At 36.9% G+C, this 24,223-nt stretch overlaps 1 protein-coding gene across 2 annotated transcripts in view; it reads right to left on the reverse strand.

The window, feature by feature from the left end:
- LOC143855223 (protein EXPORTIN 1A-like) overlaps positions 1–22,798 on the reverse strand; it is a 48,632-nt gene extending 25,834 nt beyond the window's left edge. Inside the window, exons 1-15 of one of the 2 annotated variants that reach the window (XM_077365454.1) lie at positions 22,414–22,798; positions 21,568–21,684; positions 13,295–13,387; positions 13,130–13,201; positions 12,533–12,640; positions 12,350–12,432; positions 9,508–9,646; positions 9,347–9,415; positions 9,174–9,248; positions 8,927–8,989; positions 8,781–8,825; positions 8,450–8,557; positions 8,250–8,348; positions 6,197–6,400; positions 5,270–5,329 (exon numbers count right to left, since the gene is read on the reverse strand). In XM_077365454.1, the coding sequence (XP_077221569.1) occupies positions 5,270–5,329; positions 6,197–6,400; positions 8,250–8,348; positions 8,450–8,557; positions 8,781–8,825; positions 8,927–8,989; positions 9,174–9,248; positions 9,347–9,415; positions 9,508–9,646; positions 12,350–12,432; positions 12,533–12,640; positions 13,130–13,201; positions 13,295–13,387; positions 21,568–21,684; positions 22,414–22,512 (1,434 nt within the window). In that variant the 5' untranslated portion in view covers positions 22,513–22,798. The remainder of the gene's footprint in view (positions 1–5,269; positions 5,330–6,196; positions 6,401–8,249; positions 8,349–8,449; positions 8,558–8,780; positions 8,826–8,926; positions 8,990–9,173; positions 9,249–9,346; positions 9,416–9,507; positions 9,647–12,349; positions 12,433–12,532; positions 12,641–13,129; positions 13,202–13,294; positions 13,388–21,567; positions 21,685–22,413) is intronic. The other variant, XM_077365453.1, reaches the window with a different exon arrangement.
- Between the last annotated feature and the right edge of the window lie 1,425 nt (positions 22,799–24,223).

Below are 24,223 nucleotides of genomic sequence, written 5' to 3' on the forward strand. Positions count from 1 at the left end.
TGTTATTGGATGATAAATATTAATGTACCAAGAGGTGCCATCATATTTGAAAGATAATTTTGGTGATATACTTTTACGGTATTATAAGATTGTTGATGATAATATATGGATATGTTTATGAAATTTGATGATGATGATAATGAAAATGCACCAAGATCTTATCAATAAAAGAATATTTTTGACTTGTGAAGATTTTTCCCTACAGATGGTGGTATTTTAGAGATAGTATATTGCTATATTTGACGATCTTGTCATAAAATTGTTGAAATTTCAGGATGGTACGTACAAAGTTAACCACAAGAAAATGCATGCTAAAACCAAGGCTATGGAATAGGCAGAGAGATCAAGCGCTAGAGGAAATGGCAAGGAGAGAGATTATTGAAGTTGATGATTTAGAACCTATCGAAATTTCATCCGACTCAGAGGAAGAGCCAGAAGAGGAAGAACCAGAAGAGGAGCCAGAAGAGGAGGATCCGGAAGAATATCCCGAGGAGGAACCCGCCCATCAAGAACAAGAGGTCATTAGTATATCTTCGGACTCAATTGGCGACCAAACACCGCTCTATTCAGAAGAAGTTACCAGCAAGAGTCGCAGAATATCGGTTTTCGGTAATGTACTTGATGTATACGAGGACGATGATTTCGATAGTGGCAGTATCTGAGAGGTAGGTATACGTCATTAATTTTTAATTTCGTTATGAATTTTAGTTACTATGATACCTAGGATATGGGCGTAGGAATTTTTGGGACAAAATTCGCTTAAGGGGGGTAGATTGTAATGACTGATATTTTCTTTCCTTAAAATATATATATAAATAATTTCATTTTGGACCATTGGATCATCTGATCATTTGATCGTGGGTTGAGATCACCTAGATCAACCCTAAATTAAAGGGAGTTTACCATATGTTAGTATTAAACTAATTTAAATTCTATGATCTTTAAATCAAGGGTTATTAACGTAGTTAGAAAACTTCCTCGAAAATTTTATTCCATGGAATATATAACTTAAAATTTGGAAAATTGAGATTTTTAAAACTCTTGGGGAGAAAGCCATGTCGTGCCTACTCTTTATTAAGAAATGGGCCCACCCCCTGATTTGTCTAATACTAAAAATAAACTATATCCTTTGATTCTTTTGGATTAAAATTTATGAATAGTGGGATATCAATTAGAATAATTATGATCCAATGAAAAAGGGAAGGATGGGAGATAAAATAAGAAGAAATTCCAGATTTTGTGGGTTGTTAGTTTCTGTATGTTCAAAATTTAAAGACATTTAAAAATAGAAGATAAGATCTTTTATATTAGACAACTCACCATATCCTATGACTCACCCAAATTACTAAACATAAGAAGCGGAATTTTAAACAAAAAGGAAGGGAATATATTGTGATCCCCCTCTCACACTCAACAATAGTGGGACGCCCAATTCAAACTTCAAAAAAAAAAAAAAAAAACCCCACGCCCCATTTTTGTCCTTTATATATATATATATATATATATATATATATATATATATATATATATATATATATATCTTGCTTGTATTTTTCATTTACCTTAGTCTCTTAGCACAAAACAGCAGTACAGAAGTAAAGAAAAGAGAGAAAGAGAAGAGTAAGGAGAAGAAGTAGAAGGCTTTTTGTAAATCCTATTCATAATTCTTTATTTAGTTGAATAATTGTTCTAAGTGGAAGTTATTGTCAGGAAACTTTATTGAAATTGGACTAAGAATTATAGTTGTTTAATGTTCATGTATAGGATTTACAAAAGGCCTTCTGCTTCTTCTCCTTACTCTTCTCTTTCTCTCTTTTCTTTTCTTTTTCTACTGTTGTTTTGTGCTAAGAGACTAGGGCAAATGAAAAATACAAGCAAGATATATATATATATATATATATATATATATATATATATATATATATTTAAAGGACAAAAATGGAGCGTTGGTTATTTATTATTTTTTTGAAGTTTGAATTGGGCGTGTCCACTATTGTTGAGTGTGAGAGGGGGATCACAATATATTCCCTTCCTTTTTGGTTAAAATTCCACTCCTTATGTATAATAATTTGGGAGAGTCATAGGATATGGTGAGTTGTCTAATATAAAAGATATTATCTTCTATTATTAAGGGTTTTAAAATTTTGAACATAAAGAAACTAACAACCCACAAAATCTGAAATTTCTTCTTATTTTATCTCCCATCCTTCTCTTTTTCATTGGATCATAGTTATTCTAATTGATATCACACTATTCATAGATTATAATTCAAAAGAATCAAGGGATATAGTTTATTTTTAGTATTAGACAAATCAGGGGGGTGGGCCCACTTCTTAATAAAGAGTAGGCATGTTTTCCCTTGCAGCTTTCTCCCCAAGAGTTTTAAAAATCTCAATTTTTCAAATTTTAAGAGAAATATTCCATGAAATAAAATTTTCGAGAAAGTTTTCTAACTACTCTAATAACCCTTGATTTAAAGATCATATAATTTAAATTAGTTTAATACTAACATATGGTAAACTCCCTTTAATTTAGGGTTGATCTAGATGATCTCAACCTACGATCAAATGATCAGATGATCTCAACCCCCGATCAAATGATCAGATGATCCAATGGTCCAAAATAAAATTATTTATATATATATATATATATATATTTTTTATTTTTATTTTTAAGGAAAGAAAATGTCAGTCATTACAAAAAAAATTGGAGTGTTTTGACAGGTTCTTGCCGTAGCGTTTCGGTTATGGAAATCGGGTCGTTACACGATAAAATGCTCAAGGCAAGAATTGGAAATATTGACGCCAAAGTGCCAAACCTTCATGTGAGCATATTGAGAAAACCGTGATTGTTTAGAATATAGGCCTTGTTTGAAGTAAGTTAACTCAGTCAGTCCATCCGCAGCATAAGTATAGAATGCTCTCATATATTGAGAAAATTCTCCATTTTTTTCATTTTTTAATCAATAACAGTAAAATTCCTGTAAGGGAAACCATTATAATAGAAAATGGACCCTTGAACATCAAAAAGTAAATCAAATATGAGAAATTTCCTAACAATGAGAACATCCCACACCATGGATAGCCACCATTCGGATATAGAGTAACCTACCTATGCAGACTTGAGACCTCTGACCAAGCGAAAGAACTACAAAGTAGGCCAACAACCATATCAAAGATCAAATCAAATAACTGGGAAGAACAGCAGTTGTCATTGGCCTATTTTATCAAATTAAAGATACATCCATACTGTTATATAGCCCAACATTACATGATGAATCTAGTGTGAACCACTGAGAAATGGTTCAAAAAATCCTGGACTAGAATAAATACATTTCCAAATTGAATGAATGGAAAGCAACTACAGACAATAGAGGAAAACAAAACAAAAATACATAATTCCTTGTTCCAAAGGGGATATAGCATTTGCCATAAATGGATGCAGAAAGTAAACTAACGACTAGCACAAGTAATTAGGAGACCCTCCTTAGATGAGCTCTCGAGAAAAGATATTTCATCACAAAACACTATTCTAGTCAGCTCAAAAGAAATGAATAATATCCGTACCCAGTTTCTGACATCATCCTGTAAGCGACAGACATATTCCTTCTGCACGCAAATGGCCTAACCCCTTACATATTCTAAGAGCATGTATTAAAATCCAATCCAATGTTTGCAATGTGAATCCGTGTCTACCAATGTGCTGCCTCTTACCATAAATACCAACATTCCCCCTCCTATTTATGCAACATTTTGGTGAGTCATTTTCCAAGAAAGCTTTCAAAATTACAAATGATGCAGCCAAAACTATCCAGAAGTGAACCACAAATACGTGCCAACATCATTAACAAATCAAATCAGGAACCACGCAGAAAGGAATCATTAGTAGACAAACATTAAATTGACTGAATGGTAACATGCTCAAAGGGTCCATCTAACTAGAATTTTCGGGGGAATTCTCAGCCAAATCTTTCTATCTTTATCTCCTTTCTTGCCCTGCCCCTCCTAATCTAGCTAGAATTTGGTCCATCCCTGCCTCACCTAGGGTCGGTGTTTTTAGTTGGGCCGCCATTTAAAAACGTATTCAGACGGTGGACTTTTTAAGGGAGAGGAAAATGTTGATCATCAATCATTGTGCCCTTTGCATTGAGGATGGAGAATCCATTAATCAGCTTTTCCTCCATTGTAAGATGGCCAGAGAAGTTTGGGGTAGCGTTTTGCAAAGGTTTGGTATCTCTTGGGTCTTCCCTGTGGATATTATGCAGGCGTTGGAGGGTTGGTTCTTTTCTCCATAGAGGAAAGGAAAAAACATATAGCACATCTCCTTTTTAGCGCTTGTCAGGGTATTATGGAAGGAAAGGAATGCAAGAACCTTCAAGGGAGTAGCGAAAAATGCCTCATTTCTATCTACAAAGGGGATGGCTCTAACCGTGTTTTGGGCAAAATCTCTTCCAAGTTTTAACTACGTTTACGCCTTTGATAAGTGGAATGGCTGGAGGGAAGTGTGTTTAAGTGCTGATTTCTCTTCCCCGATTATCCAAGTCTGGGAGCCTCCGGAATCGGGATTCCTCAAGGTTAATTTCGATGGATCTAACCTTGGCAACCCGGAACCGGCCAGCTTTGGGAGAGTTCTAAGAGATGAAAATGATGGGGTGAGGTGGGCTTTTGCGGGGTCTATTGGGGTCGGTGATTCTAGCGAGGCGGAAGTGCGAGCGGTCCGTCAAGGTATCGAATTCTTGGAGGGGGTAGATCTAAATCGAATAGTGGTGGAGGGCGATTCTCTCAATTTCATTAGGTGGCTTTCCGGTTCGCACCCCTTTCCTTGGCGTTTTGTGGATTTTCTCGTTGAGATTTTTTATATTGTGGGCCCATCTTCAATCTCCTTTCGCCACATAAGGAGATCGGCCAATGGTGAGGCGGATAAGTTAGCTAAAAGTGGTGTTCACTTGGGATCCCCTGAACAATTTGACTTTCTCCCTCCGTGATACTATTTGGTGTATCTTTTTTTTACATTGTATCTTCTCTTCTATTTGTATCCTTTGGCCATCTTGGTCCCATTAATGAAATTTTGGACCAATAAAAAAAAACACGCTCAAATGGGATCATGATGGCAAGAAAAATAAACAAAAATAAAAATTGGCTTCATGTTTCAAAATACAAGTATCATGTGCACAAAAGGCTGAAGCACATCTTTGTAGAGACATAGAATCACCAAGCTAAACAGGACTACAGGTTACATACAACAAAAAGGGTCCATGTAAAGATTGTACCTGTTGTTCAGTGTCCTCATGATCAAGGTGTGACAAGTAGATCAGTGTTTCCCTCATGATCTGTACCATTACACAATGTTTGAGCATAGGCAAACAAAAATAAAATTAAAATCAATAGTAGAGGGACATCCAAAGATAGAGCCTGAGACTTTGAACTCTATTCAAGCAAAAACTAAGCTTTTACAAAAGGCATTCCTTAATCCAGCTTTGTACATCTAAAAATGTGCATTGTCCTAAACAGTGAACCAAGGACCTTCAGCTGTTATCAACGCTTGATCACTTTGGCCCATGTGGTCACCTAATAGGAAAGCCAACCATATCAAATTCTCCAACAGCGACATATTTGGTTTAGGGTATTTATATCTTAAATTGTGGAGAAAATACATTGAAAGATGCATTGATGACACATGCACAAAATAGCACCATTTAAAAACTCCCCAAGTAAATCATTGACTAAACCAAGTCGACTCGATTTTGCCCCTATATAATCAATCAGAAAAAATATTTTGACTGTCTGGAGTCATTAAAAAACTGCTCGTGCCACAAGTCGTCTCAGTTTTGCCTTGGGGAGCTTTTGTTAGGTATCAGTTTTCAAACAATGCAAAAATAAACAAAGATGTAGAATCTTAAGGCAGAAAAGCTTGCAAACTATGGTGTAAAATGTAATGCATATTGATTTGACCCATATTCCATGATCATGGATCTAATTTGCACTTTTATTTTAGTTTTCTTGTCTGTTCATTTAATAGTAAAACAAAAGAAAACAATGTGAACATGTTCGGGCATCAGAAACCATGAAGATATAGAAAAGTCTGTTTCACGGGCAAATACTATAAACTCAGCACCCATTAACGAACTAAAAGTTTCGATGGATCAATAGAGATAAAAATTTCTAGGCATCTTGACATAAAAGAATGCACAACACACCTTATATTGTACAAGGACATCATTGTCTTTCATAGTTTCACGCACGATATTTCCATTCTCATCCTCCACAATCAAAACCTCTTCAGGCTTAGCCATACGACAGATCATGAGCATTCTTAACTTTGACATCGGAACAGAATATAGCTGCCGCCGTTGTGAAAGCTGTGAACCAAGGCCATCAACCATTCCAGAAAACAATGGCATCTACATATTCAGTATAAGAAGTTCCAAAGGATTAGTTCCCAATAGTTAAGCCCAGAAATTGTACACTGCATAAAAAGTGTAAGAGAAGCTCCTCATATCAGTGCTCCAACATCAATACCGAGATGTCATAGTGAAATAGAAATTAACAAAATCTTAATTTTGGAAACGTAATATATAATACAACACCCGAGAATGTCTCAAGTAAAGGTCCTGCAGGGAAAACGCCAATCTAAACTTCTTTTTTTCACTCAGAAGCCTGTGTATGCTAGGTTTAAGTACAGTCGGCACTCTTATAATTTATATTCCCGGTGGAATCTTTTTATATACAATATTAGAGAATATTAAGTATTAGAAAATAAGGCTATCACCATCGCCTTTTTTGTCCGAAAAACACTTATTTCCCTTTTGATTACGTATAAATGGATATTTTCTTTTGATTGTTTCTAGCAAAGGCTTTTTATCTGTGTTTTGGGTAATCTGGGCCAAGAGATGGATTGATTCCACCAGATTTTTCTCGAATATAATAGTTATGAAATCTTCCGTCATCTAAAATTCTCTAAACATAAGCAAAAAGTTATAGTTGAGTCGCCTAAATGCTTGTGCCTCTCACAATGGAGAAGGCTTAACTTAGAAAGAAGATCATTTGTCTCAACCAGACTAGAATATATGATAATGATGACCAAACTGGAACTATCTCTAACAGTTCAAACCCTACTCATAAGGCCGATCTATCACCTTCAACTGGGTGAACCCCAACTTTTGGTAAACAAGATGCTTGGTTCCAGAGATATAAATGAATTGTTACTGGCCATGGTGAAAGATCTGTTCACAAACTATGCTGTGAAGAAGGTTCGTGAGACATGCGACAATCAAAGTCATGTTAGTGGCATAAAACGCAATTGATGCAGAAGGACATCCAGGACTTTTGGTTAGAAACATACCCTCCAATCTGGTCATAATGTTAGTGATATGAAATGCGATAAGGATCTGTGAATTTTGGCATCTGTTTTCTTTTCCATTTTCTTTTTCCTCTTCCTTCTCATATGTTGATCGGTTGATCCTACATATTGCATTGTAAAGTGTATGTACCTTAGCAACATTTTCTAAGAAAGTACTCTCTCGTGTCTTATATCACAAGATTTTTCTATTAAGTATTAGAAATAAGAGATTATAAATAACAAACGTAGGAACAATGCCGGTTTCTGGTATGAGCATAGGATATAAGAAATTATATGTTTATGGAGCTTAATTATGAGAGCTCTAACTGTAGCTAAGAATCCATGCTTAACAGTAATAAACTATATAGTCATTATTAGCATCATGTTTTTTGACGTAATAACCACCATAAGAAATGTGTGAGGAATTACCACATATAATCAAAAATCCTTTTATGAAACATATTTTAGCTGCAAATTTCCAAATACAAGTCTTTTTGATGAAAGTAAACTCACGGTCATTTGCCAGGCAACAAAATACTAGTCGTCGTGGCTGCTGAAACGTCAGTTCTTTACAATAACAAAGAAACTAACAGCAATTGCAGTTGTGGTGAAACCAATAAATAACAACAATCACTAGTGCTTTCATATACAGTACTTCTTTCAGAACTGAGGAACTCCTACGGGTAGCAGCTTTCAAAGCATGTATACATACATACATGCCACCGGTTGAGAAGGCAATGATTTAGAAACTAACACAGCCCATGAGAACCAAAAGAGATAAATAGCAAACACAACATAAATTGAAATTATTAACCTCCAGGTGCATGGTAATAGCAGTAAAAAGTAAAAACCATCATATATAAATACCTGAAGATCATTTCCAAAATAATAATAATAATAATAATAAATACCTGAAGACCCATCATGCTTGCAGCAGCTGCGGGATTGTCCAGGTTATGCTGTGCCTCAAACAGTTCTAGGACTAATGAATTCCAGTAGTCCAAGCAGACCTGTCCATCCATTCAATAAAACCAATATTAAGTCCACCATTCACCATTTACAGAAATTAAATCAACCAGAATGAATGGCAAGTGGATAACAATGATCTTACCTTGAAAACTTCCGTGTCATCAACATATGAAATGCTAATCAGATATTCAAGACCCATTAGAAGAGCAGATACATTCTCTGGAGTAGATTCGAGGACTCGAATATGAGCCTGTAGAAAAGCACTATCAGAGATGACAAGGAATCCAGAATCGTATCCATTCTATAAAATGTAAAATACAATGTATCCTTCTACATTTGGGATAAATGGATGTTCTTTCACACATTAAACTTTAGAAATGAAGTCATCATAAGGCCCAGGGGTAAAACATGTATGCCATATTTAACTATTCATGAAAGCATTTCAAGCTGTGGGACTAAGAAAAGGAACTTGCCTTGTAAAATGAAGTGAAAAATAGCGCCAGGTTCTGAATAAATGCCTGAACAAACAACAGAAACATATCAGTGCATATCACAGACTTGGTATATGCAAACATAAATAACTGAACACGACCTCAATTTTGTGAAATTAATGGCTTACCTGCTCTTCACTGGAGCCATTTGCATAAGCATCAGGGATATTTGGTCCAGGTGGGAGAATACCCTAAAGTAAATATAACAAGGTTCAGAGTTTAATTCAAATGTGGAATAAGAGAAATAACAACAATTTACCAAGGATGAAATCAAAGTGGGCAGAAAAAGATTTGTTCTAAAGATAAAATTAAGAAATTATAGGAAACATAATAAATTAAGATGTACGTCTACATGTGTAAGGGACCACAAAGTACCTGTAATTGAACCATGAAAACAGTATACATCTTCACATATTGCAGATCATACTCTCCAAATTGAAGGGCTGCAACCTGTGAATAGCATGATGTGAATTAATGTAGAATATTCAGTATCCGAGTAGCAAGGATACTAATAATATATGCAACAGAACTGAAAAACAGATCCTTGCCTCTGTTAAGCACTGAAGAGTAAGATTCCTATATGACGCCACCGGAAAGAAATTTAAGAGTGTCTCCAGCTATCACATCCAGCAATAGATGTATAAGACTTGTGTGACATTGTAATGGAAACACAGTAAGACAGTAACTTTCTAAGTTTAAAAGTGCGAACCAATGGAGATACAAAAATGTAGCCCAGAGGAATCCATGAGAGGAACGAATGCAATGTTGTCAATGTTGCCCGAATAAGCTCTGTCCTGTGTGATGCTGATAGTACATATAAGCATAACTCGTGGATGAGTTGAAACTCACTGTAAAAAAACCAAGAGACTCGTTTGTAAGCCAGATACTTAACCCATTACAAATAGAAAGGACACACATAAACGATGGTACATTGGTTCAGCAACTTTCTATAGCAGAAAATAGAAATCTAACAATTAAAAAAAAATCATAGGTCCTTCTAAAAGATAAAAATAATGTAAAAAATAAAAAAGTAGCAACCAATTAGAGAACCTAAAATATCATATTATGAATAAAATAACATGAAAGGGCGCACCCATTGGTTGCATGTCAACAAAGTGCAATTAAAGTTCTTTGACTTCTACATATTATAAATGCACTTTGGTAACCTTCAACCAAAAGGGGCGCCCTTGAGTTTCCTGTTGGAGTTGGAAGTGCAGGAGCAGTGAACATGACTCTTCCAATAGCTCTTGCATAAGGAGGAAAGGCAGTAAAGAGGAGTTCCAGGAGCCAAGAGGAGCCTTTTCTATCCTTTTTGCCCCTTCACTTCACCATCTCCAGTGAATAGAAATCACTCTCTACGTTCCCTTTATCAAAAGTGTTCCAGCAGCCTCTCTTATCTCTCTCAAGCCTAACAAGGTTGGCATCAAAGTGATTGTTCTTGCGAGGAAGGTCAAGCAAGGGCTGCTACGGGTGCTGTAAGTCTTCCTCAATAAATGAGTCTTTCTCAATAAATGGTTCCTGTTTTCAAAGGAGAAATTTTTGGGTTTTGAAGCCTTAAAATGAAGAAACTATCCATGTCTCATGATTTATGGGATCTAGTTGAGAATGGATTATCAGATTTTGAGTTTCAAGATGTAAGATTCACTGCAGCTCAAAAAACCGAGTTGAAGGATATCAAAAAGAGAGAGAGAGAGAGAGAGAGAGAGAGAGATGTGAAGGCTTTTTCTATATCTATACTAAATATATACGTATCATATTATATATCTTCTCTATATCAAATTTCATATAGCGTGCGTGTGTGTGGGGAAAACTGTTCCTAAGATCGAGCTCCATGGGATCATCCTAACCCTACGATTTGTGGAGTTAAAAATGGACGTGTATAAACCTTCACAAATTTGTCAATATTTTGCCTCCACAGTTTGAAGGGTTAGGATGATCCCATGGAGCTGATTTTTTGGGCACACCCTACGCAGCTGCTCAGATAGCTTATCTGAGCAGCTGCTACAAAAACTCATGTGGCCCACATTTTTTGGGTGATCCAAAGCATTCATTTGAAAGACCCTCCCATGGATAGGGTGTGTACCAAAAATCAGCCCAATAGGATCATCCTAACCCAATCAAAGGTGGAGGGGGAAATGGACAGACACTGTTTCTGACCATTTTTTCCCTCCACAAATGGCAGGGTTAGAATGATCCTAAAGGGCTCATTTTTTGTACACACCCTATCCATGGAAGGGCCTTCCAAATGAATGCTTTGGATCACCCCAAAAATGTGGGGCCACATGAGTTTTTGAAGCAGCTGCTCAGATAAGCTATCTGAGCAGCTGCGCAAGAACACTTCTCTCTCTCTCTCTCTCTCTCTCTCTCTCTCTCTCTCTCTCTCTCTCTCTCTATATATATATATATATATATATATATATATATATATATATATATATGTATATATATATATATAAGTAAATATAAAAGTAAATATATATACATATGGAGAAAAGTGTTCCTGCGCAGCTGCTCAGATAGCTTATCTAAGCAGCTGCTTCAAAAACTCATGTGGCCCCACATTTTTTGGGTGATCCAAAGCATTCATTCGGAAGGCACTTCCATGGATAGGGTATGTACCAAAAATGAGCCCTTTAGGTAATCCTAACCCTGCCATTTGTGGAGGGAAAAAATGGTTAGAAACAGTGTCTGTCCATTTTCCGCTCCACCTTTGATTGGGTTAGGATGATCCTATAGGGCTGATTTTTGGTACACACCCTATCCATGGATGGGCCTTTCAAATGAATGCTTTGGATCACCCCAAAAACGTGGGTCACATGAGTTTTTGAAGCAGCTGCTCAGATAAGCTTATCTAAGCAGCAGTGCAGGAACACTATTCGCATATATATATACTCTTTTTCTTACCATACGACAATAACAACAGATGTTTAGTTGAATACAACAGGCTGTTTTTGGTCATAGGGGGATCTCTTCTATCATGGTTAATTGATATACGAAAGAATCATGGTTCAGAAAGGAATGAGAATAATGATCTTCCTCCAACTAGAACCAACCCAACCGATAGAAAAACTCATACAGGTCTTTAGCCAAGAATGAATAGAAGGAATTGGTCGTATCATGGGATCGCTTTCTCCCTTCGTTGGGTGGAGTGGGATCAATATCAGATCATCCTTGAATGGTTCCTTCCCTTTTCGACATTTCGGTAGGAAATTGGTCCCTCTCATCTAGCCAAATTTGGAAGGTGCACCTTTCAGGGGTATATTTTCAAAGTTTAAATAAAATGTTCCAACAAATCCAAGCAGTAAGGACGCTCAGTTTATTAAACTTATCTAGATTTGCGCCACCAACAAGAAAAGAGAATAGCAAAGAGTCAAAAAGCAGCATGTTAAATCCAAATTCTTTCAGACCTTACATTATAATATGAAATCGTATAACATGCTTTGAAAAAAACAAAACTAGCTAACAAAGCTCCAACACTAACCATTACATAAAAAGCCACTAATACATATCAAAAAGCATAATCCATGAGAATTACATACCATCATAATTACCTGTTTAATGACTGTTTAAGCTCTTTGATCTTCTGTTGGGTCATCTCTCCTCTTGAAAAATCAAAAACTTCTTCACTGAGCAGCTGAATAATTAATGGTTTCCATCATTCCTCTCATAATAATACAAATAAACAGCCGAAAACCATAAGATTCAAAGGAAAAAAACACAAAGGAAAAAATTACCTTCAATATAGCCATGCAATTCTCGCATATTGTTTCGCTACTTTTTGCAGCTGACACAAGATCCGGAATAAAGGTTCTCCATCTAGCAGGCCACTCATGCTTCAAAACCTGTATCATTGAAAAGCAAACATCATCACACTAAATAATGGGATTTGCTTCCAAAAGAGGGGGGACGGGAGGGATGCATAATGGAACTCAAACCAAGCAGGATTTCCACAAATCTCAAATATAAAGCTGAATATCAGCATAAATTACAGAGAACAGAAATCTGATTATTGATTAGTTAGAATGTGTAGAAACACACAGGAAGTAGACTTAAAACTGTAGCCCTAGCTACCTAAACCCTAAGCTCCATGTTGACCAAATGTGCCGAGGAGCCCACGCAAAAGCTAGGCTAGATTCTGGAACATTAGCTCCTCAAAGAACTACTGGTATATAAAAAAAATTGCCTCATAAAATTGAAAAAAAATGGTAAAGTAACTACAAAATCACAAGCTCATTTTCCTAAGTTCGGCATAATGGAAATACTAAAACAGAAAAAAGGCCAATCAAAAAAGAGACGACATATAACAAGGAACCAACAAAACTTGCCATTACCTGAACCAATATAATATTGAGTTTATTTACATAGAGCCTTTCCCGACGAAAAGAGACTTCATTACTTGACAGCTAGATGAAAGCATCGAAGAAAAAGATATTAGTTACAATATGATACATAGTTAAAGAACAGAAATCATGAAGAGTTTGCAGTACAATAAATACCTGCACAATAACATCTGATATGTAATTTTTAATTCCATCTCGTTGTTCAATTGGCAAAGCATTCCACCGATACTTAATGACACCTTCAAGGACCTGCGCATGAAAGCCAAGTCATAATCCACCAAATTCAGAATCACTTCATAGATGAGCAAGAAATAATTCAAACTACCTTATCATTCAAACAAATAAATAAATAATTCAAGTTACAGATTCCCAATTGAACAAATGAGAAAAGAATAGTTAATGTTGCAGAGAATACTAGCAGAAAGAGTGACGATTGAGGGATTAAACGAATGAGAAAAGAATAGTTAATGTTGCAGAGAATACTAGCAGAAAGAGGGAAGGGAGTGAAGATTGAGGGATTAAACAGATACTAATTGCTCAGCACCAATCAACATGAGAAAATGAAGATGAAACCAAACTTAAAAAAGAATACAAGCAAAACCCTCCATACTTGAATGCAGGAGCCAGGAAGTCTAGTCGGTGTCTAGTACAGAGATATGCATTCGCTTACAAAATCAGTTTTAATATAAAGATCACATCTATGATACCCTACTTGAAGACGAATGAGAAAAGAATAGTTAATGTTGCAGAGAATACTAGCAGAAAGAGAGAAGGGAGTGAAGATTGAGGGATTAAACAGATACTAATTGCTCAGCACCAATCAACATGAGAAAATGAAGATGAAACCAAACTTAAAACAGAAAACAAGCAAAACCCTCCATACTTGAATGCAGGAGCCAGGAAGTCTAGTCGGTGTCTAGTACAGAGATATGCATTCGCTTACAAAATCAGTTTTAATATAAAGATCACATCTATGATATACCCTACTTGAAGACGCATGGATCCATACCTCGTGACAGCTAAAGATTGAACTCACGTATATTCTTGAAGGAAGCCTACTGATGACTTTAGTGAATTTGCCATTTTTAGGTGTGTACTTTAAGATATATGTATTCATCGCTCTCTTTTTAAACTTTTTATAAAGGGTTTCAAATATGATATATTCTCTATTTCAGTTGTGGCCTATGAGTTTTATGAAAATTAAGTATTAAGTATTAACTAATATCAAATAAGCATTGATTCAGCTACCTTGGGAATTACAAGATACTGACTGTGAGCATGTTGATCCCCTAAAGTTTTTTAAAAAAAAGAGGGAGGGGTGGGGGGGGGGATCCAGATACAGAAGAATCCGCATCCCTTTGCCATAAAAAAGTAAGGATACAGGTACAGCAGGAACCCACATTCTTTTGTAAGGTAGAAGTGAGGATACTAAAAACATGGGATATGAGAAAATGTTTCCGCTACTAAGCTACCAAATTTGTCACTACTTTCTAGTTCTAAATAATCTATCAAAATATAGTTGGAGTTGTCATAATTAATGCGCCATAAATTTAAAATCTCTTATATCTTATTGCTAGATCAGGAACCGACATTGTTCCTACGTTGTTAATTTATAATCTCTTATTTCTAATACTTAATAAAGAAAAATAGAAAAATCTAATTGATATAAGATATAAGAGAGTACTTTCCTAGAAAATGTCGTTAAAAGTACATGTATTTTACTCTACATGTTGGTACAAAATAGGAGAAGGAAGAGAAAAGATGGTGGTGAAAGAACATTAACAGTACACTCATGTCTCTCAACTCATCTCTCTCTCTCTATCTCAAGTGTAAGAACATTAAATGCTATGGGCAGTCACCAATCATCTCTCTTTGAAATAACAAGTGTAGGCCTCATCTCCATCTCTTTGAAATGACAAGTGTAAGCCTCTCTCTCTCTCTCTCTCTCTCTCTCTCTCTCTCTCTCTCTCTCTCTCTCTCTCTCAGCATTAAATGCTAAAAAAGAAATAAATGTAAAGTGTGGATATAAAGGGCGGTGAAACTTTGAGAAAATTCGGGTGATAGAATTTTTTTCCCTAATACTTTATAGGTTCTAATATTTTATATAAAAAGAAGCCATCGAAAATATTAATTATAAGAGCCCTGACTGTATAGTAGAAAATTACAAAGAACGAAGGACCTGTTTGGTTGGCAGAGAAGTAGTGGAAAATGGTGGCAATGAAAATCTTTTCCAATTTTTCATCATTTTCCGTTGTTGGGTTGTGGAAGGAAAGGCCTTGCAAGGTGGGAAGACCATATCGTCTGTGAACGAAAATACTCATTTTCCTTCCTAAAGTTCTCCAGCTTAAAACCCCCGATGTCACTTTCCTTTCCGTCTGAAAAAAAAATGTCGGACACATCCGGGCATTTAGGATCTATTGGTTTTTCGTCATTGGTATATGACTTGTTACAAAATATGAGGGCCCTACTGGCTTTTGGCCGTTGGAGCATCCATCTTAGCCCCACCAGTAGATCATTGATTAATATACACGTGGGGTTCATTGTTTTTTGGCCATTAGGCCCTCTATGTAGGCCCACTAGTATATAACTAAATACTATATATGGGCTTTGGCCTTTGGGCACTCCATCTTAACCCTACTAACAGATCACTTATTAGTGCAAATGGGGGAACCATTATTTTTTTGTCCATTAGGCCCTCTCAATGTGTTAAAACGCGGATGCGGGCCAAAATGCGTCCCAAGCAAATCCTAGTTAACTCAGCGTAGAGTGGCCAAGTACTCGGGTGAAGTGGTCATAACTCGGAAGTCAAAGGAGTTTTGATTGTAGTGCAAAATGCGGACTCGACCAGAACGCGGACAAGGTAAAAGGGATTTGACTCAGGCAAGTCGACGATGATGCAAGGGAGTTTTGAAACTATTGGCCCTCTCTGTAGTTATCACTAGTATATAACTCATGGGGTTAATCATTTAGTGGTCTATTGATTAGTATACGTGTGGGGGGTCATTACCCGTTTGTCCAATACGCCTTGTATACTCCACTAGTACATAAGCCATTACTATACAGGTTGGCCGCATTACTTTTTAGTAGTCGGTGTGACGGGGCCTCCATCTTAGCCCCCACTAGTACGTATTAGTATACATGTGGAGGTGGAGCCCATTGGCATTTTGCCACTAGACCCTCTATGTAGGCCCTGCTAGTATACAGCTTTACTTTATATGTGGAGCCAATTGGTTTGGAGCATTAATGATTAACCCCATTAGTAATAACAGATTAGTATACAGGGCCCCATTATTTTTTGGCCATTACACCTTCTATGCAGGCCCCACTAATATATAACTCAGTAGTATATGAGCGGAATCCACTCACCATAATATATATCACTAAGTATAGGCAAAGTGTTAACAAGCATCTAGATAGGATAAATACTTTCCTAGAGAAGGTTTTCTTATTCATATTTGTTGAACAGTTAAAAAGGTTTTCTAGAAAAGTAATAGAAGGGAAAAGGCTTTCCATTTCTACGTGGAAAGACCTTTCTTGTCAATCAAACAGGACCTAACAGAAAACAAAGAGCAATGTCGAATTGAGCTAATCGGGCAAGAGTAACAGTAATATAAAATCTTGGGATCTAAAAGAAAAGAAAAGTAAAACTATTCCATTTTTAATTAACTTCTTACAAAAATAATGGTGTCCAAGGCTCTAATTTAACCAAAAGTGAGAAGCAAATCCACTGGTAAGGCTGAATTAGTTATCCAATCATTTGTTCAAGTCATGAGTCAAACCCGCTATAATGCTACCAAAAAAAAAAATTAAAGCCAACAATGTTTAAAAAGAAAAATAATAATAATAAAAGCAGATGAATATAAGATATTGCATCCTACATGAGAATAGAAGATGAAATATGGGTACCATGAACCGAAACTTATCTAAGACGTCAGATAAAAAGTAACTTCTTGGAAGGAGAAGGAGAATATATTAAAACGAAAAAAATGGTACAGGAATGACCAAGCTGGTCAAAACAAAAACAAAAAACAAAAAAAACAAACTTGAACACAAAGAAAACACATAACTAGACACAATTAGAGCTACAAAAGAACTATGTCTCCCACAACCAAAGATTCTCTAGACTCCCTCTTTCATTAGATTTTTTTTTTAAATTATTGCTCCCACTTTCATTAGATTAACAGCAACATCATTGGCCTCTCTAAGCATGTCCCAAAAAGAATACAGTCCTAGCATGTGCCAACAATAAATGTCTCTTATTCTATTTGTTGATTTTCAGGACTTCCCAAATGGAGTGCAGCCCTAGCCATTCCTTGCAGCATTTCTCTTCCAGACTGCGGCGTTGATGACTTGGTCACAGAAAATTAAAACCACCCTAACTCTCTCATTTTAAGTCTAAAATAAGTGAAATTTGTACCAATCTGAGATCTTCAAATTGTCTTTCAACAGAAGAAAACATCATCAAAGAATTCAATTGGATGAGAGAGTTATGGTCTGTTTAGTAAAACATGGAACACTTTCCCAACATCTAGCATCGCCTCGGTGGCTAACGTATGATTTATTTCCGCCAGTGACATTATTGATTATTTCTTGCTGTCACACCCCTTGGATTTGCCTTACCCACTCACCCCATATCTATTTTAACATTATCTTACCCTAGTTAGGCATGTGGATCCTTGTTTTATTTTCTTTGCATAATTTCAGATTGTAGGAATTGGGACAAAGGCTTTGTTGAGTTGAGTTGAGATAATTTAAGATTGTAAACAAAACCAATCACTTTGAAGCCCTCTTTTATAACTGATACTTACCTGGTGTGAACTCATTGTTGCATGCTCTGCGTGGGTGGATTTGGCTCATTTGATGAACTATCTCTAAGGCTAACAAACGGTGGAAACTCTAGCTAAGATTTGATTTATTTTCCAGATTGCTTAATTTGTTCTTGAGTTGAACAGAACCTTGAATATCCACAAGTAGATGTAAAGAGGGCCTATGGAAGAATTTTGAAAATGTGAGTGTTTCTTTCTTCCCAAATTACACAGATTGTAGCCATCAAAGCCATCTTCCATACCATTTTCCCTTCCCTAGGCCAAGGAGCGAAGGACCAGCAGTCAAATAACTCAGCCACCCAAGAAGGGAATACCTAGGAGACACCAAACATCCCAAGAATGCAATTCTGGACGTCTTTGGCTTACCCTTCAGTGTAAGAAGATGTGGTCCATGGATTCTCCAGCCTCTCAACAAAGCGTGCAATGGCCAACAATTAAGACCTTCCGATTGTGAAGATGGTCGACCGCCATTATCTTGTCCAGAAAGGCTGTCCACCCAAAAGCACATATTCAAGGCAGAACAGAAATCCGTCAGATTGTGAGAAGAGAAAGAATTGGGGGGGGCATGCAACACATTTTGGCGTTGACCCAGAAGAAACTTCCTTCCTTCTTGATGAAATGGACTGGAAAATATGCAATAACAATTTTACCCTGTCAATCTCCTAGACGAAGAATTCCGCCAAAAATTTACCTTCCAAATTACCTGCCCTCTCTCTCTCTCTCTCTGCTCAAAGGAATCTTGAATTTAGCTACTTTGTCTGAGGCCATAGCAGACAAATCAAGAAACAACTCCATCAAGGATCTCTCCCTACACTATCTATCCATCCAAAACTTCATCTCGTCCCCCTTGTAACCCCTAAATCTAATAAATAGGGTGGCCCAGTGCACGAGGCTCCCGCCATTGCGGGGTATGGGGAGAGCTGGATGTACGCAACCTTACTCCTGCTTTGCAGAGAGGCTGTTTCCGTGACTAGAACCAGTGACTACCAAGTCACAATGGAGCAACCTTACCGTTGCGCCAAGGCTCGCCCTTTTAAGCTCTTAATCTAATATCATCTAAAAAAAATTCTTCCTAAATATGATTCTTCACAGATAATTTATGCCCTTAAGGATTTCTTCTCCTCATCTTGTTAGATATTTGACTCGGTTGTGCTAAAAAAAAATGTTTCCCCGCATGCTTATTACGAGTGTAGCGGAGATGCGAATGCTTAGATGGATGTGCGGCCACACAAGGTTAGATAGAATTAAAAATGAAGACATTCATAAAAAGGTGGGGGAGGCACCAATTGGGGAGAAGATGAGAAAGCACCGCTTAAGATGGTTTGGAACTATCCAACGTAGGCCTTTGAATGCTCCGGTGAGAAAAGGCAACTCGTGCCAAATTGATAGAGTAAAAAAAGGTAGGGGCAGACCGAAAACAACTTGGGTAGAAACAACGAGGAAAGACTTGATAGGTAGGAACATAATGGAGAACATGACCTTGGATAGGATAGAATGGAAGAAAATGATCCACGTATAAGAACCCAACTAGAGCCGGGATTAGAGCCGGGTAGATTCCTTTCACCTTCTTCATGAAATTTTTCTAAAAGATTCATCTTAGCCGACCCCAACTAGTTTGGGACAAAGGCTTTGTTGAGTTGAGTTGAGTTAAGTTGAGTTGAGTTGAGTTGATTTGTTCCTCTCCAATGTTAATGGTAATTCTACTACCATCATTAAATACGGTTCGCCTGCCCCATTCCCTACTTGCAACTACTATCCAACAGTTTTGGTGCTCCTAAATTTTCAGCAAATATCACCTCAGTTGAGATTAAATGGTGCTTCCTCCAGATTTTTATATACAGGATTATATATATAACAGATCTAAATGAATAGAACACTGAAATATGGCCCTCTTAATAGCATGTGAATCTAAAAGTAGAGCCATATAACATGAAATCACATAATCTAAGTGATTTCAAGTAATGTTTTAACACTCAGGTGTTCAGCACTAATAATGAGACCTTCCATTCCTCTTCTTCTAAGAAGAGTTCTAATATTCTGCAATTCAATGTGTTCTTCCAAAAGCAGTTATCAACTTTGGCTTCATACTCCACAACCAATGAATGTGCTAATAAGAGGCATCACGATATGCTCCACCCACACATGCTACAATCAGGGCTCTTATAATTAATATTTTTTGTGGCTTATTTTTATATAAAGCATTAGAACCGATAAAGTATCAGAAAAAAATCATATCACCCAAATTTTCTCAAAGTTTCACCGTCCTTTATCACCACACTTTACATTTATTTCACTAGGAAGAGAGAGATGAGCCTTACACTTGTCATTTCAAAGAGAAGGAGACGAAGCTTACACTTGTCATTTCAAAGAGAGATGGCTAGTGACTGCCCATAGCATTTAATGCTCTGACACTTAAGAGAGAGAGAGAGAGAGAGAGATGAATGTCCTGTTAATGCTCTTTCACCACTGTCTTTTCTCTTCCTTCTCCTATTATATACCAACATATAGTAAAATACATGTACTTTGAACAACATTTTCTAGAAAGGTACTCTCTTATATCTTATATCCATAGATTTTTCTTTTTTTCTTTATTAAGAACTAGAAATAAGAGATTATAAATTACCGATGTAGGAATGATGTCGGTTCTTGGTCTAGCAATAGGATATAAGAGATTATAAATTTATGGAGCATTAATTATGAGAGCCCCAACTGTACTTAGATTGATCATACATGTACCTTGGTATTGTCTGGAAATAGTGATTGTTGCTACTCTCGGTTCTGACATCGACATTTCTCATGAATTTGATAGCATTTCCTTTTTAACAAGCTATGATATCTTAACTATGTTCAACTTCACACTCATTGTTTTGTTCTTCTTTTGGTGCATGACAAAATAAAAGAATAAATCTTCCCCCAAGCATATCAATTCAAACCAGACCAATCCTCCTCGTCACTTCATCAGAAAAGACGCCAATACCACTCTTATGAAGCAACAATATCCTCTTATGAAGCAAGGCCTGGCCATTTTTCTACTAACCACACTTTGGCATGCTGCAGTGCTAAGTCCACTAATTTTCCTCCTACCCAGTATCCTGCTTCACCTAATAACTTGGATCCTACCATACTTTAAAAAAAATAACTTGTCTCCTACTCCTTTAAATTCCACTGGGGACAAATATCTGAACTCCAGATGTCCAACAGCCCTAAGAGTGACACTTATCCCATGCCACAAATATTTCCTGAACATGATAGGCTAATGCATGTTGTGACCTTGTCATGGCTCATTTCAGCATTTCATTAGCCCTTGTAATTGCAAGATTAATCGCAGACCTTTCAAAATTTCATTATACTTTGACCAAAACTCGGTTTCAAATGACATGACAGAGTTTAATAGCAGCAAAAAATATGGGTACGTGAATAAAGGAAAAAAGAAAAAAAAAATCTTAAACAGCTAAACGAACGAAAAAACTTTCAGCAATCCAAACAGCAGACTCATGACTAAAACATACACCATACTATCGATATCGAAAATTCTGTTTAAATGTGTGAGAGATATAAATAAGCTACCAATGTATCTCAACAGAAGGGAACATGGCAACTTACCTGCAATGCAAAGAACTTGGTATTCAGGTTCTGTGAATGTTGTAGAATGTGAACTACTTGCAGCCATGTGTCTGGGTTATTCTGCAACTCGCGCAATATCTGGTCTGCAGCTGTCCTCTGCCACCATAAGACAAGCACCAAAGTAGTTAGCTAATGCAGTCCCACAAATGCTGATTAACCCGCCACGAGACCCTAGAGGACCAAAATGTGAATTTTCTCTATAAAAAATCATTTTTTCCACTTGCAGATTACTCAAAAGTTAAAAAGGAAAAATTTTATGGTGTGTAAAATAAAATAAGGGATTTGCTTCGCGGAAAGAAATTTTGCAGGTCACTTTTGCATGAGAACAACCACACAGACTCACTTTTCAGCAGATTTTGTCTTATTATTTAATTCACCAACAGAATTCCCTACACACTTGGAAAAGAAGAACGCACATGATTATCAAACAAAGTCCAATACTATTGCCCTAGTTTCAAAGATTCCAATATTCATTCCCTCTCGCTCCTTCATTTGAATCTACGAACAACTCAAAAAAAAAAAAAAAACATACGACAGAAGATCCGAAACCCTCTTTGATTTGAGCGAGTTCAAAGAACAATAAGTGATTTAAACATACAGAAAAATCCTATTTACTTTCATTAACAGAAGAAACCAAGTGAAAAAACCCCAAATATCACACGAATATTGGCGATTAGATAAAAGTGCAAATAAATCCCTTCCCGTTTCGTTCGAACTCCAATTCCAGTTCAATCCCCACAGAAATAAAAACAGAGATTTCGAAATCAATCAGACAAAAAAAAAAAGAGAGAAATGATAGAGATATTAAATGAATCGAAAGCTCACCTCTTCTTTAGATCCCGTGCCATAGAACGCGGCAACGGTGGCATCAAGGAGAGGGACGTCCATCGGCTGGCTCAAATCCCTGAGTTTTTCGGCCGCCATGGAAGAAATAGGGTTTTACAGAGTCGAGTTTCAAAACCCTAGGGAAAAAAATGTAGGAAAAGACGGAGTTATGAAATCTTGAAGATGAAGGAGAAAGATTTTTATCTTTTTTAAAGGGCAAGAGGAGAAAGCAACGTTTGGAAACCCTAGTTTTTGGAAGATAGAAAGAAGGGTTTTTATGGCAGCAGAAAGAGCGCTTGGAATAGTAGAAGACTTCGAAGCTATTTTCCCCCCTTCCCTCTCTTTTAATGTTGCGTTTCTTTCACCTCTCTCTCACTCTCACTATCTCTAGTGCTCGCTAAAACATGCGACCATTGAAATCTCAGGGAAACAGCGGACAAAATGGGCAAGATTTATTCTTAATTTGCGAAAATGCCACTGCGTCTACCTAACGTGTGGAAATTGGTACGAATTACGGCAACCCTGCCTCCGCAAAAGTTGGACAGGTTAGGGTTACGCCTGTGACTTCAGATTTTCCCAAAAGAAATGTTATCAGCACTGATGTATTTTGATGAGGGCACTCCTCACTTTATTAAAAGTACGGTATTGCCCGCACCATAGGATGATCCAAACTGTCTAGTAGACAGCCACCCTAAATAGGCTGTCTCAAAAATCATTTCCTAACCCTCTGATCAGAGCTTTGATCCTAACCCTCTATAAATGATAAATCGGAGGGTTATTAATCCTAACCCTCTATAGATCGGAAGGTTAGGATCAACTTATGGAAATAATTTTTGGGCTAACCTATTTAGAAATAGGTTGTGGCCCATCTAATGGACAGTTTGGATCATCTTATGGTGTGGGCCATACCGTACTTTTTAATTAAGTGAGGAGTGCCCTCATCAAAATGCAGTAGTGCTGATAACATTCTCCTTCCCAAGTCCTTATCCTTATTTTTGGGGGGCGGCTGAAGTAGGTCATCGTTTCCGTTAATCTATTGATGTGGGTCCCACCTCGATCATTTGTCCACATACGTGTGTGAATTGCAGAGCGTGGTTTTCATAATTATGCCTTTTGTAAAAATAAAAAAATGGAACGTTGATTATTTACAGACCTTGATCTGATGGCTGGGGTTTTTAAATTGGCCATCATAATCTCTTCTATAGTAGTATCGTGATCATGGTACGTGGAATAATATCATTACTTAGTAAGCAATTAATCTACAATAAGCAGTTAATCAGCACGTGAAGAAAGCGTATTCCAAACGCTTATTTTGAAAAGGAGCCGCTTGAGAGAGACAAATAACCCTGGTTATAGATTAAATTGCAAAAATGCCATTATCACTTGATATCTTCTGCGAAAAAATACCTTCCCTTTTCGCCTTCACGAGTTGGGAAGTTTTTTCTTCCTTATTTGTACATGGGACAATGCTATGGAAGAAATAGCCTGGGTGAAACCCCATTGTACTGATTCAAACCATCCCTTATTGTGCCCTATCTTTCATCTCTAAACACCCTGTTTGGATGCCGGGTTTTTTTTTTTCCTGGGATTTATGTGGGTAAAGGTAGGAGACAAAAGAGGAGACAAGCATTAATTAGAGAAAGATATTATGATGAGTGGAGAGAGAGAAAGAGAGAACACCCTTTTCAAGACAAGATTTTGCTGATGTCAGCAAGAAAAAGCTGATGTGACCACTAAACCTTTACCCACATAAATCCTGGGAACAAAAAAAACCCAGCAACCAAACAGACACATATCAATTAAACATTGC

This window comes from Tasmannia lanceolata, unplaced genomic scaffold (genome assembly GCF_043159265.1).
Source record: "Tasmannia lanceolata isolate RefF3 unplaced genomic scaffold, GAP_Taslan_0.1 ptg000020l, whole genome shotgun sequence".
NCBI classification, from domain to species: domain Eukaryota; kingdom Viridiplantae; phylum Streptophyta; class Magnoliopsida; order Canellales; family Winteraceae; genus Tasmannia; species Tasmannia lanceolata.